Source organism: Hemiscyllium ocellatum, chromosome 17 (genome assembly GCF_020745735.1).
Source record: "Hemiscyllium ocellatum isolate sHemOce1 chromosome 17, sHemOce1.pat.X.cur, whole genome shotgun sequence".
Taxonomy (NCBI): Eukaryota; Metazoa; Chordata; class Chondrichthyes; order Orectolobiformes; family Hemiscylliidae; genus Hemiscyllium; species Hemiscyllium ocellatum.
In genome coordinates this window covers 64,562,778-64,576,668 of record NC_083417.1, presented here as the reverse complement: position 1 = coordinate 64,576,668, position 13,891 = coordinate 64,562,778, and the positions used below count along the sequence as shown (strand labels likewise).

At 40.8% G+C, this 13,891-nt stretch overlaps 1 protein-coding gene across 1 annotated transcript; it reads left to right on the top strand.

The window, feature by feature from the left end:
- Positions 1 to 966: 966 nt before the first annotated feature.
- Positions 967 to 7,308, top strand: LOC132824015 (glutathione S-transferase A-like). The gene is made up of 6 exons (XM_060838244.1): positions 967 to 1,238; positions 1,366 to 1,431; positions 1,647 to 1,752; positions 3,018 to 3,136; positions 3,929 to 4,017; positions 6,989 to 7,308. The coding sequence occupies exons 1-6, from the start codon at positions 1,071 to 1,073 to the stop codon at positions 7,119 to 7,121; spliced, it is 681 nt and encodes a 226-aa protein (XP_060694227.1). The 5' UTR covers positions 967 to 1,070; the 3' UTR covers positions 7,122 to 7,308.
- The last annotated feature ends 6,583 nt before the right edge of the window (positions 7,309 to 13,891 follow it).

Below are 13,891 nucleotides of genomic sequence, written 5' to 3'. Positions count from 1 at the left end.
AGCGTAGTGAAAGGATGCAGTAACATGTAACTCCATTGCTGTGGTGACCTACAAGCCTATGAAATGAGATGACAGTCTTTAGTTGACTCAGTTGGAAGAAGGGTGTGGGATCAGGGCGCACTTCAAAGATTGGAATGCATAGTCTAGGCAGACATTTCAGTACTATGGGAGTGTTGCAGTATTGGAACTATTTTATATTATGTCCATGTTCTTTCTACCAAGTGCATTAACTCACACTTCTCTACATTGAATTTCACCTGCCACCAGTTCACACACCCCATCAACTTGGTTCTATCTTTTTGATGTTCTATACTGTCCTCTTCACTCATCATCTGCAAATTTTGAAACTACTCTGTACAGCGAGATTGAGATTATTGTATATATCAGGAAAAGCAAGATCATAATACTGACACTTGGGGAACTCCACTACAAACCTTCCTCCAGCTAGAAAAGTATTCATTGATTACTACCCTCCATTTACTATTACTCAACAAATGTATCTGCTGTCCCTTTATTCCATGAGAAATGGCTTTCTCACAAGGCTGCTGTGTGAAATTGTATTGATTGCCTTTTGAAAGTCCTTGAACACCACACCAATAGCACTCCTCCCCATCCATCCTTTCTATTACATCTTCAAAACTGCCAAGCTAGTTATGACAATTTCCCCTTTAGCTATCCATGCTGGAGTTCCTATCTGCTGTCAGATGTATCTTAGATCCCACGCTGTAATTTGATATAGAATTAATATTTATTCTTGGGTCAAAATCCTGAAATGCCCTTCCTAACAACAATGAGAGGTATTCCTACATCCCAAGTCCAGCAGTGGTTTAAGAAGGCACCGTTAGGGATGGGATGGGAAATAAATGCTGGATTTTGCACCATATCCCATGTATGCTTGCTAGCCTTTAGATGGTGCTGCACTGGGAGTAGTGTGGTAGTTAGTGAATTGCGTCAGCTGTGGCAATTGTGAACGGAGTGTTCAGACAGTGTGAATATATAAAGAGCTGTGAGGGAGAGGCTGGGGAGGTGGAGTGTGATTTTTATTTGGTGTGGGCAGTGTCGAGTGGAGAATGGCTGAGAAGATGTTCTTATTCTGGGGCTCCGGTTCCCCACCCTGCTGGAGGATCATGATCGCCTTAGAAGAGAAGAAATTACAGGGATACGAACAAAAGCTGTTGTCCTTTGAACGGATGGAGCATAAATCCTCCGACGTTTTGGCAATTAACCCAAGGGGCCAGGTGACCGATTGAGGAACTTTGTTTCTTGGCGCGGAAAGGTTACGGGATATAGCGCAGCGTGTTTTTTTTTCTTTGTAATAAGAGTATCTTTTGCAAAAAAAATAATGGTCTGCTAATTGTATTACAGTTGCCCAGTTTCCGCCATGGGGATACAATTTTGAACGAATCTTTTGGAGCCTGTCAGTATTTGGAGGTAAGAATGAGGAGGGTACAGGAGGAAATCTTCGAAGTGCGCAAAAATTTCGAAAGAATTTATTTTTCAAAATGTCCAACTAGTTTGCAGTTGGAACCAACTATCTAATTTTGGGGTAGGCTCCTTTTAGCTTTAAGGTTCTCTCAATGCAGCTGGTGTCTTAATTTGTTTCTTTTTTTCAGAAAAACTTTTTTGTTTGTTGTTTTCTCTCGCAGAACCAGTTCAAGTCCCAAGGTACCCAGCTGATTCCGGACGCTGGGGACGAACAGGCTGCTGTTTACCAGAGAATGCATGAGGTCTTGACCTTGCAGGATAAACTGGGTACGATTCTCTGAGCTAGTGGTTGTTGCCACTGTTTTTTTATTGTTTACCCTGGCCTTAAACACGCAGGCTAATGTTCCAGAGTTACCAACTGTAAATTTGATTGCTACTCTTGCTAATGGCCTCTCCTGAGGGGGGAAAGCTTTCTTACTTTTAAAGTTCCTGGTGCTGTAGCAAGAATGATTAAATGTATCCTTCTCACTGGCATGGAAGCTAGACAGTAAGAAGTAGAATATTAAAAACTGAAAGAACTGTGGTGTAAAACAATGTTGGAAAAGCTCAGTAGGCATGGCAGCATCTGTAGCTGGTAATCACAATGTTTCAGGTCAAGTTACCCTTCATCTAAAATTACTTTTTCTCCACAGATGCTGCCAGACTACCTGAACTCTTTTTTTTCTTTGTGTTAGTTCACTATCTATTCAGTACTAACCAACTACATTGCGTAGAGAGAACCTGCTGGACTTGCCTGTTAAGCTGAGAAGTGTTTTTGTTTCATTTTGTTCGTTGGATATGGATATTGCCTAACTGGGCTCCTTAACTAAGTCAACTATTGGAGCTGTTGTGACAATGCCTCCCTCAGGACTGGGAGGTGGAACTGAGACTATTCTAGTATCAGATCTTTAATGTCAGTTGTCCTCCTTCAGTTACATTGTCTATGGTGGTTTAGAGTAGGAGGAGGAGAAAGTGATCACTTCTGTTCAGTTGGTAGCTGAATTTTTTTTTCCCTCTTGGATACTGTGCAATAGAAGCATGCTCAAAGAACACCATATAGACTAACCTACTTCAGTACTCTCCCCATGCTATTTTCCCCATTAAAAGTAAACAAGACCTTTCTGAAGTCTAGCCAATTGCATTTTGAATGCACCTTGTGGAACTAGAATCGTTGTGCTTCTGATTTTAATGTTTTGTTTCCCACCCTATCTAGTATTGTGCAATCCCTATTTTTAAATTGATTCAGTGAAAAATATATCAAGCTAGGTGTCATTCTGGGATCATGGGGAACAGATGTCCTACTGGAATATTCTATCAATGCATTCTCCATTCCTACACTACCTCCCTGCTAATTTAGTCTTGATCCATTTTGTTGCCTCTGTAATGACTCCACCTTGAGCATTACCCTTACTATGTTAAAAACTGCAGTAGTTGTATTAATGTAGCTGCCCAGCTCTATTCTATTATTCCCAGTGGTGTTTTACTTTGTATTGTCAAAATTCTAATTTTTAGTGATTATTGATCACCAGTCCATGCCAATATGCATTATACAGGTGCTGTGATCTATTATAACTGGAGAGTTCCAGAAAATGAGCGTCATGACTCTGCTGTGGAGAGGAACAAAAAGGCACTGAATGATGAGTTGATGCTGTGGGAAGGATACCTTGAAAAGGTAAAGAGGAATCAATACACCTCCTTTTGAGTAGAAGGTAAAGTAGCTCAGTAAACTGGAGCACTCTAGTACTGCTTGTTTGCGGTCAACCATGACAGCTGTCTTTTGAATCCATTGCAGCTGACTTTTTGCTTGAGTGAACATGCCACAAGTGGTCTAGCAAAACTCTTGCATTTGTACATATGGGGTTCTAAGGTGTATGCAAAAATGAAATTGCAGCATAATGGTTTATAGAAATTCGGTGCCTTTACTGTTGCATGAGTGATTTGAGGGCAGTTCATGATTGTGCTTTCTTCCTCCTTTAGGAAGTTGGCCTCATTGATTTGTGATGACTAAAGTATTGTCTTTCTCTAAACTGTTGCTAGAAATCCATTCTATAATCAAACTAGGTCTAGAGTCACTAAACAAATGTGCTGACCAGGTTTTCTTAAGAAAATCAGTGATTAAAATTTGGTTATTCAGGATTTCAAAGCAGAAGACTGAAGTTTTTATCCTGCCAGTTTCAAATGTTTGGAGGGGTTGGAGAGAAGGAAAGAGGGGTAATACCCAGCAAATCTCTCCTAGATTTGATTTTACTGCAGTAAAATCAAACGAGATGACCAACTTGTTTTATCCCCTGAAATCTTGCCTGAGTTTATTGTGGGTTTTATTGGTACAGTAATAAAATGCTAAAGCAGGTTCTAAAGTGTAATCAGGTGGTGCAATTATGTGTAAAAGCTGGAGTTGTTTTTACAATGTGGCCAGTTTCCTAACTGTCCATGTGATTTTAAACGTTTTTTTCTTATTGTCTAGCTGGGTCCTGACTCCTTTATTACTGGGAAGAACTTCACCATGGCAGATGTAATGTTCTTCCCACAAGTGGCCTATGCTGTTCGCTTTGGGTATGTTGATACCAATAATTGGTGTTTAATTGCATGCCGATTGTCTGACAGTCTTTAAAAATGAGAATTGACAGCAACAGACCTTTTCAGATGTAGGTGTTCTTATTCCATTTGAACAGTAAAATCCTGTACTTTGGGTATCTAGTTTTCTCCTTTCAAATGCATCTATAGCACATTCTTCAATTATTGTGGGAGTGAGGACTATAGTGGGGAAGATGTTTAATTCTGAATTTCCCTTTTTTTTTGTAACAGCAGCAATCTTAGGTTGATGTCTACATTACCAAGTGAAGTGTCTGGTATCCCTTAAAGGTGATCACTTATCAGATCTGAGCCTGCCTGTTCTTGACAAATGTAGTTTACCCTTGATAGGTGTAACCTTGTATTTCTGGTGTTCTGGCAAACCTCTAATCCACATAACTAGTGCCTTTCTCTAAAATGTCTCCAAGTTCTTGAGGTCTAACAACGATTTCTGCTATTTTCATCCCTCTAGAAATAAAGCTGACTTTTTTTACTTAAAATTACTGAAATACTGTTTTTGGTCTGTGCATTATACTTGAATTCTTTCCTCTCCTACCTTGTGTCAATTTTCTAAGTGATCTGAACACCTTAGACTTGTCAAATGTAACTTTTTTAGCATTGGGTAATGCTTTCACTTATAGCTGTTATGCAGGCTTAATTTTGTCTTGATTTGAAAGTTTGCTATCTACTGGCCATTTTTTTTAAATGGTTTTTCTATATGTTCTTTGTCCACTGACTTTATATGCACTACCTTTTATTTGTATGCAGTACCACTTTGGTTAAATGTAATGGCCAAAATTTTGAAACTGCATGTTCTTGCTAACTTCACTGACAGCAGCAGGTCTCCCCTTCATGAAAATGAAAAAGCAATATATTCTCTTTTCTACCAATTAATCTGGTGAGCCTCTGTAGTTTCTGAACACTTGTTCATCAGACCCTTAAAATGGTTCTCCCAGTGAATTTTTAATTGGTGCAATAGTACTGTATTGCCCCATAGTTTCAGAAAATGCAAGTGCAATTAATCCAGTCAAGAACTTTAGATTAGCTTTTTATTTAATTTCCTTCAAGTGATTAAATGTGGCTGACATCCAACTTTTTGATCTTTCCCCATGAACTATATTGAAGCAGTATAATTTCTGTAATCATTTTACTGTTCACTTTGTCTGTAAGGTCCTTTGTTCCTTTTTTCTAAAATAGTTGATAGTTAACATGGTTTTCTAGTCAGGTCTCCCTTATCCCCTGTCTATAAACTTGCTGCATATGTCTTGCTACCTATGATGTCACAACAATTAAATCTGCTTAAGTATTGTAAATCTATCCCAGCGGGAAAGTGTTGATTCTCTCAACCCTAGTCTTGCCCAACTGTTTCTTTAAACCTTGTTTTATTTCCTTCTCCATGAAATGTCCTTCGTTTTTAACTTTAAAAAATTAAATCATGGTTACTATTGCCCTCTGAGGGGTTGGCCTAGTGGTATTGTCACAAGACAGTTAATCCAGAGGTACAAGTAATGTTCTGGGGACCTTGGTTCAAAACCTACTATAGCAGATGAAGTTTAGATTTAATTTCAGCTCTTTACTGAATTCAATGACCATGACTCAGTTGTCATCAGAAAAACCTGATTGATTTGCAAATGTCCTTTTCAGGTAAAGAAACTACTGCCTTTACTCAGCCTGGAGTCAGATGTAGGCCATACTCAACCATGTGACTGATTCCATTAATTGTCCTCAGCCCAATTGGGGATGGGCAATAAATGTTCCCGCCTCAGGCAACTGTCTGTGTGGAGTTTGCACATTCTCCGTGTCCGCATGGGTTTCTTCCGGGTGCTCTGGTTTCTTCCCACAGTCCAAAAATCTGTGGGTCAGGTTAATTGGCCATGCTAAATTGCCCATAGTGTTAGGCGAGGGGGTAGGTTGCTCTTCGGAGGGTCAGTGTGGACTTGTTGGGCTGAGGAGCCTGTTTCCACACTAAATGATCTAATCTAATTTTTAAAGTGATAAAACCACATTCTATGAATGAAGTGTCTGAAATTTGCCTGTGCTCTACTTTTTTTAAAAGGAAAAATAATAAATGCACTGGCTCTAAGCTGTTTATAGAAAATCCCATATTTCCTCCTTTAATCTACTTCCTTCAGACTGACTCTCTGGTCTCCTTGAGTGTTCCATTCTACTTTTTTCTTAGTTTAAATTGTTTCAAATCACTTCAAGGTTTGAATTTGGAATACACTTGAAGTAGATGCTTCGCTGGAGGTAGTGAAGCTCATTGAGCACTACTTTCCACCACGCCAAAAGGTAGTGGATTAAACTGATCTGTAGTCCAAATGCTCAGACTTGTATTCCCTGTGAGTGCATGTTCACACCCCTCAGCAGTTGTTGAATTTGGATTTTTTTTTTGTGACCTATTTTCTAATGTCAAGCAGGTTTCCTAAACTGAACTCGCTTCATTTCTGTTGTGCAAATCCCTCTAAACCTTCCCCCAGCCATGTACCTGTCCAAGTAACCTATTTGATGTTTCACCACACTTCTGGAGCAGGTGGGATGGGAACTTGGGCCTCAAAGTCCAGGGGTAGGAGCACTACCACAGCACCATAAGAATGCCCTTTTTGAATACCCTTGGTCAAGCTTGATCCAGCAATGGTGGCCATGAAACTGGTCAATTCTAAAGATCCATCTGGTTCCTTTTTGGTTTGCTCTGCATGAATCCCAATTCAGTTGTGCTGTTGACCTTGATTGTACTACACTGGTTGCAAGCTAGCCACATTCCCAATCAAAGAATTTAGTATTTACATTGACATATTTCTTATGGAGGTTGTTTTTAATCTAAACTTGTCTTTTCCCATCAAAAATGGCTGCCTACAAGACTATTGTAATTTTTTTTGCTCCAGTTGAGGGTTGGGAGATTGGTGGAAAAGATAAGGCTGTGCCATGAATGCTAATGACTTCATTTTGGTTTTAGAATATCAGCAGACAAATATCCCAAGCTGATGGAATACTACACTAAAGTGAAAGAGCGGCCAAGCATTCAGGCTTCCTGGCCTCCCCACTGGAAGGACAGTCCTCCAACCATGGATATTTTGAAAGATGTTTGAGTTTTGTAGAATTTTTTTGAATTCTGCATTCACGAACCCCATAAGTTGTTGGCCTTAGCAATTTATTATCAACTGTTGGAGTACTGCTTAAAGATTTAGCTTGTCATTTGTTATTGTTGCATTAAAACTTAATTACATGTTTTTGAGTGCATCCATGTACATTAAACAATTATAGTATTTAGCCACATTCATGATTTTGAGTTTGTTTGGCATTGGTCCCTATGCAAAAAGGAGGCACTTCATTCCACCTCAAGATCTTGTCAAACCTCCTGTATTCCTGTTGATGTGCTACTGGATATGGTATGACTTTGGGAAGCACAGCAAGTGGTGGTATTCATATGCTTGCAAAATGTTATGCATGCTGGCAGGAAGAATATTTTAGATGGAGATGGTTCTGAAGTAGGAATTAGGATTATTTGTGCTTGAATCACTTCTGGCATCTGTTCAGGCAAAAGGATTTGGCTTTATTCAGACTATATTTTAATACTATTCAAGGCATAGATTAAACCCCACACAGAATACTGTGAACGGTTTTGGTTTCTTAAGGAAAGCTATTCTGGTATTGGAGGTAGTCAACAGCAAGGTTGGATCCTAGGTATGAACAAGTTGGGGCTGTATTTAGTACTGTTTTAGAATGAGGGGTGACCTTGCTGAACCATATGAACATGAATGTGACAGTAAGGTAATTTTGGTTGGTAGATACTAGACTTTGGAAGAAATGCCATTTGTAGAGAGTTTCAAAACTCTCTGCATTCTTAATCACCTTTGAAGACCAGAGGGTTGCAGCTGCACAATAGGCAACCTTAATGATTGATTTGTCACAAAACTTAATGAAAAGCATTGTAGTGTTGCAACTCTGGTGCTGTCTCAAAGCACAGGAAAATAAACTGAAACACAATAAAGGCAGCAAAATAAAACCAGTCCTCTTATTAAGTACTCTGCCATGGTCCTGGTGAGGCCAACTGAGACTTCAGCTTGAGTAAAACAAAGCCAACAGCTGTATTATGGGAGCATAGCACAGTGGTGCCATAGCTGATAAGATGACAAGCAGGTACTGATCTGCCCTGTTGCCACCAACACAGGGTGAGAGTTGCCATGTGGATGAATTGAAAGGAGGTGCATTGTACCCTCTTCCTAAAAAAATCTGTATTGAAAGACCTACAAGTGTAGGCCTCTCATTGAGTGAGTAAATGTGTAGCTCAAGGAGCAAGCTTAACAAGGCTTCTTAGTGCATTTAAGGGCCTATGCAGTGGTAGACAAGGCTGCATCCAAAATAATTGGGTGTGGGAGAGGCACTCCCATAGACCATTAACCCTAGAGTCTGGCCTCAGAAAAAGCTGGCCCACAGGAGGATGTCAATGACACGCTGGGCAACCAGCTAATAAGAGCCTAGTAGCTGTACCTGCAGTTCCCTGACTTTGCTTGCACTCAGCCTCCAGGCCTCCCCTAGGTTCTGCATTGACGACTGAAAAGTTAATGTGGCAACAGGAATCAACTCCTGTCTGATAACTCAGATGGAAGTTTGAATGGATGGGGTAGGTGAAGGAACATACATTATTGAGAGGTGCTGGCAGTTATCTTTGACTACCCACCTGAAAGAAAATTCTGCTTTTGTAACTCTTGATGAGTTATGCCAGTATCCAATCTGAGCTCTGAAATGGCCCAGTCTTGCTGCACATATAACAAAAAAGTGTATCAGATGACAAGTTTATCTCACTGTGGTGTTTACATAAGTGACCTCGTAATGAACACTGACACCTGGGAGACAGTCAGCTGACTTAATAGGCGATCTCACAAACACCGGGCCCTGAGCTCAGCTCAGGGTGGCTCGGTGGTTAGCACTGCTGCCTGTCAATACCAGGGACCTGGGTTCGATTCCCAGCCTTGGGTAACCATCTGGGTGGAGTTTGCACATTCTCCCTATGTTTCCTCCAGTTTCCTCCCATGATCCAAAGATATATAGTTTAGGTGAATTGGCCATGCTAAATTGTCCATAAAATTCAGAAATGTGAGTAACTGCAGGTAAATGGGTTACGGGAGTGGGTATGGGTGGTTTGCCCTTCAGAGGGTTGGCGTGAACTTGTTGGGCCAACGGCCCTGTTTCCACTCTGTGAGGATTCTATGATTTTATGACTCTAGCTCTGAGTAACTTGTCAAGGGCATGTAATGGGACAGGGATAAATATTGCCCAGGGCTGCAAAGGTAGAAGCAGCAGCAGCAAAGTTTCCCCATCCCCATTACAAAATAGGAAATCAAAATCTGCTTGGGAGTGATTAAGTGTTTTAATAACCATTCATCACAAACTTCAGCATTGACAGACCTGCTGCAGGAAAAGAAGATAAAGTTAGAATAAGCTGAGGATTATCAAACTGCTTTTGGAAAGCTGAAGGCAGTTTAAACAAGCGAAACTTTGTTTGAAACTGTAAACTTTAAGCATTTAAAGCAGGCATTGTTTCGAGTGCCGTAGGAGTAAGGGTAGTTCTCTTTCAGGAAGATGAATACAGAATAGTGACTATTCAGTAATTCTAAACAAGTAATAGAGATAACACTCCACAACAGAGGGAAGTCCTTGGTTCATTACTGACTCTCTCAAATATTTTGAGACATATGTCCAAAATGGGTACAGGGAAATTGCAGTCTGTACGGACTTCAATATACAGTATTACTTTTTATGAAGAAGTTTAAGACTCCAGAATGCTTGATTAGCCAACTGGAGGGAAACCTATCCCCGAGTTCCTGACGAGAGTGTGGAAATTGATGGAGTCCTGTGAGTCTGGGTCAGCACTTCAGGAAATGTTAAGGGATCGCTTAGTTTATGGAATCATATGTAATACTGCAACCCAACGGAGGCTGACTGAAACTGATCTGGACGTCAAGAAAGCCATAAAACAGTCCATTTCCCGTGAAAACATGGGAAAAAAAGGGGCTTGGCAGCTTCAGATGATAATAGACAGTACCATCTTCAGCCTTGGGCAACACCCCCATACCACAGAACCAAGGCTTGATAATACTCATGGCTCCCTTTTGTTTCCAAGGAAAGACAATTGGAGTCGGAGGCCACAAGTTTCAGAACTGGATGGGAAGTTTCTCCACAATACAGTGTGAAGCAAAAACATCATGCCATCGTAATAGTCATAGGGTCTGCTACAGACAAGATTATTGAAACAGGAGAAATGTGTACCTCTCACCCTGGGCTGAAGGGTGAAGCCATCTCAAGGCAAGGCTTTACAAATAAGTCAGCCTGAGGATGAGGAACTAGTACAGCTAAATTGTCTCACTACTCCCAAAGTGGCCCCAATTACGATAAAAGCTATGGAGATAAACATAGAGATGCTGTATCAATTACTGAGGAGGAAACCTTTGGGAAACTCTGATGGGCATAGGCCTGGAAGATAACAAGGCTAGATTGGCCACTCACACTAGGGAGCCCTCATGTATTATTGGGACTATTGTAATCCCCGATTACGCTTGGAGATCAGACAGTCCGATTCCCTTAATAGTGGTGCAAGGGCCAGGACCCAAGCTTTTGAGAAGGGACTAGTTAGAGAAAAACCACACAGATTGGCAACAGACCTTTAAAATCGGTATTGGCAATCTATTTGAATTCATTGGGAAATATCTTGAAGTGTCCCAAGAAGGACCTCGGGAAGATAAAAGGTCCCAGAAGCCAAGGTCTACATATACCCAGAGGCCCAACCTAAATGCCAATGTGTCAAAGTAGAGATCGAATTGGAGCACCTAGAGAAATCACACCTAGTACAATTTACTGAATAGGCTGAGCCAGAAGTCCTAGTTGTAAAACCTGAAAACTCAGTCAGTCTTTGTGGCTTTGTGCTTGGTGGGTATTATATACTGGCGGTCAAAGTTTCCCACTTAGATACCACCCACCCAGGTCTTCTGTGCGTGGCGTCACTGTGGCCCAGTAGTTTGATGCCTCACAGCCAGGGACCTGTCTTCGATTCCACCCTTGGGCGACTGTCTGTGTGGAGTTTGCACATTCTCCCCATGTCTGTGTGGGTTTCTTCCAGATGCTCCGGTTTCCTGTGACAGTCCAAAGATGTGCAGTTTAGGTGGAGGGGCAATGGGAAATGCAGCGTAATAGGGATAGGTTATGGGGGTGGGTTTTGGTGGGATGCTCTTCAGAGGGTCGGTATGGACTTGATAGGCTGAATGACATGCTTCCACACTGTAGGGCTTCTATGAAAGTTGGTTGGAGGGTACATATTTTCAAAATTGATAATCAGCCATACTTACCTCCAGTTGGAACTTTTAAGGGGTCATCTAGAAAGTATGTTAGTATAAATACTAACAAAAGTCTGTATGAGGACACTCACCTGCCCTTTGGTGTATCTTATACCACCTTTCAATGGTAATGGACAACATCTACCAAATTGCCCAGAGTAATAGACTATCTGGATGATGTTTTAATCTCAGGTGCTACTGCAAGAAATGTATGGAGAACTTGAAGGAGCTCTTATGGCATTTCCTGAGGTTAGCAGCTGGCTAAAAATTAGTGTTCCAGGTAAACAAGGGAACATACAGCATTGTCTTGGCTGGATTATACCCTATCAAAGAGGTGAAAGCCATAAAAGGAGGGTCTGACCCAAAAAGCAACAGAGTGGAAATGTTTCCGAGGTTTCAAAAATGATTAGGGGGAGAAACAGTTCACGTAAGGAACTTCAGTGCTAGCTCTCCAGGGATCCCAGAGGTTATCCTCAAAAAGAAATGCCCTGGTGTCAAGCATGGTCAAAATCAGGGTGAAGATTGCAAAAAAAAAACACAATCCACCCCTCCATCAGGAACCCTCCACAGAGGTGATTGTTCTGACAGATTTGCCACAGAGAATGAGTACCCTAAAATGGCTTTTTGATGGTTTTCACCGAAGTGACTTGTCCACTTATTATGCACCTCTCAACCAGAGCTGGAAAGCAACTGGAATAGGGCCATGGGCAAAACAATGGAAGAGGCCCCAACCTCAGAGACATAGAGGGGATCCCTTGACTCGAATGGGGAGGGATGTGATAGTCTCTACAAGGACAATGGTATATCACTAATTAATCTTCCCATGCAACTTGCTCTCTATGAGTTCCCTTGGTATCAGGGAATGGCTTGCTCCGTTGGAACTCATCACCTGAGCCCTTTCTATAGCAGACCCAAGGGCGAGTCTGCAGAACTGTCTGTCCCAGGCTGGGACCAGCCTATGTACACATTGAGTTTTTTGGTATTCAACAATAAATAATGCTGCTTTCCAGTCATGCTTCGCAATTTGGTGAAGTCAGGATCAGTTGTGTTTTAATACAAATACTCAAGATTATTTAGAAAACCAGGAGGAAAGAACACAGCCTGAAAGGATGGAAAATAAAGACTGTAAGCTACAAATACTAGAATGCTACATCGTATGAGCAAACTGGAGGAACAATTCCAGTGAATTGGAAATGGGACATCTAAAAAATTGTATAAAATGTTCTTTTTCAGTCTGATACTTTTGTATTTATATTTTCTGAATTGAATATGAGCCACGCCTACCTCAAGAGCCAAAGGGCTGTCTTAGACCTGTGTTAGTATTATACAGTAATTCCAAGGTACCTTGTGTTGATGTTTATGAACAAGGAAATCCGGAAATATGAACTTGAAAAGGAGAGGTTCATGTCCAGGCATACAATAAGCCACAAAACTCTTAAAACGTTCACATCTGCATATGATACTACTCAAATTACTTGGTTTCCCTACAATTTGTCCCTAAACATTTGAATTAAGTGGCTGCGATGTTGCCCTGAAAGTATGAACAAATATTATTCTTCAAATGTTAACATTTTGGAGCATTTAATCTAATATACCGAGAGATGTGGTTGAGAGCTGTCTGTTGTGTACAGGCTTATATTCTATTTTAATATCGCCAGTGCGGTTTCATCTGAGGATCATGCATCAATTCTCAAGTTATTATCTGCAAGATAACACAGAGTTTGCATTGTTCAGACTATTCAGTGTTGCAGCCATAGAATATTGACTTCATTTACTGTATTAGCTGGAAAGAAAACAAGGACTTGAACTTATATAATATTTTGTTATGTGTCTCAAGTATTCTTGAAGCTAAATGCTTAATGCTCTTTGAATTAATTAGCAAGTAGTTTAAAATTATTTTATTTTAGGGAAGCTGGAAGATAAGATTTGATTGGGAGAGAAAAATAAAGTCTTGGTCTAAGTACAGCTTACAGTCTCCCATCTTCCAAAATATGTATGTGTGGAGAAACAATGAACATTAATTTGAACTCTTATTGTGACGCAGTCAAATCACAGTCATCATGTCAAGATATAAGAACATAAGAACTGGGAGCAGGAGTAGGTCATCTGGCCCTTTGAGCCCATTCCACCATTCTTTAACATCATGGCTAAACTTTTCGTGGCCTCAGCTCCACTTACTCACCCTCTCGCCATAACCCTTAATTCCTTTACTGTTCAAAACATTATCTATCTTAGCTTTACAAACATTTAATGAGGAAGCCTCAACTACTTCACTGAGCAGAGAATTCCACAGATTCACAACCCTTTGGGTGAAGAAGTTCCTCCTCGATTCAGTCCCCCAAATGCACCCCCTAATTTTGAGGCATGCCTTCTAGTTCTAGTTTCACCTGCCAGTGGCAATGCCATTCATGGAACATAGAACAATACAGCACAGAATAGGCTCTTCGGCCCACGATGTTGTGCCTAACATTTGTCCTAGCTTAAGAACCTATCCATGTACCTATCCAATTGCCGCTTAAAGGCCACCA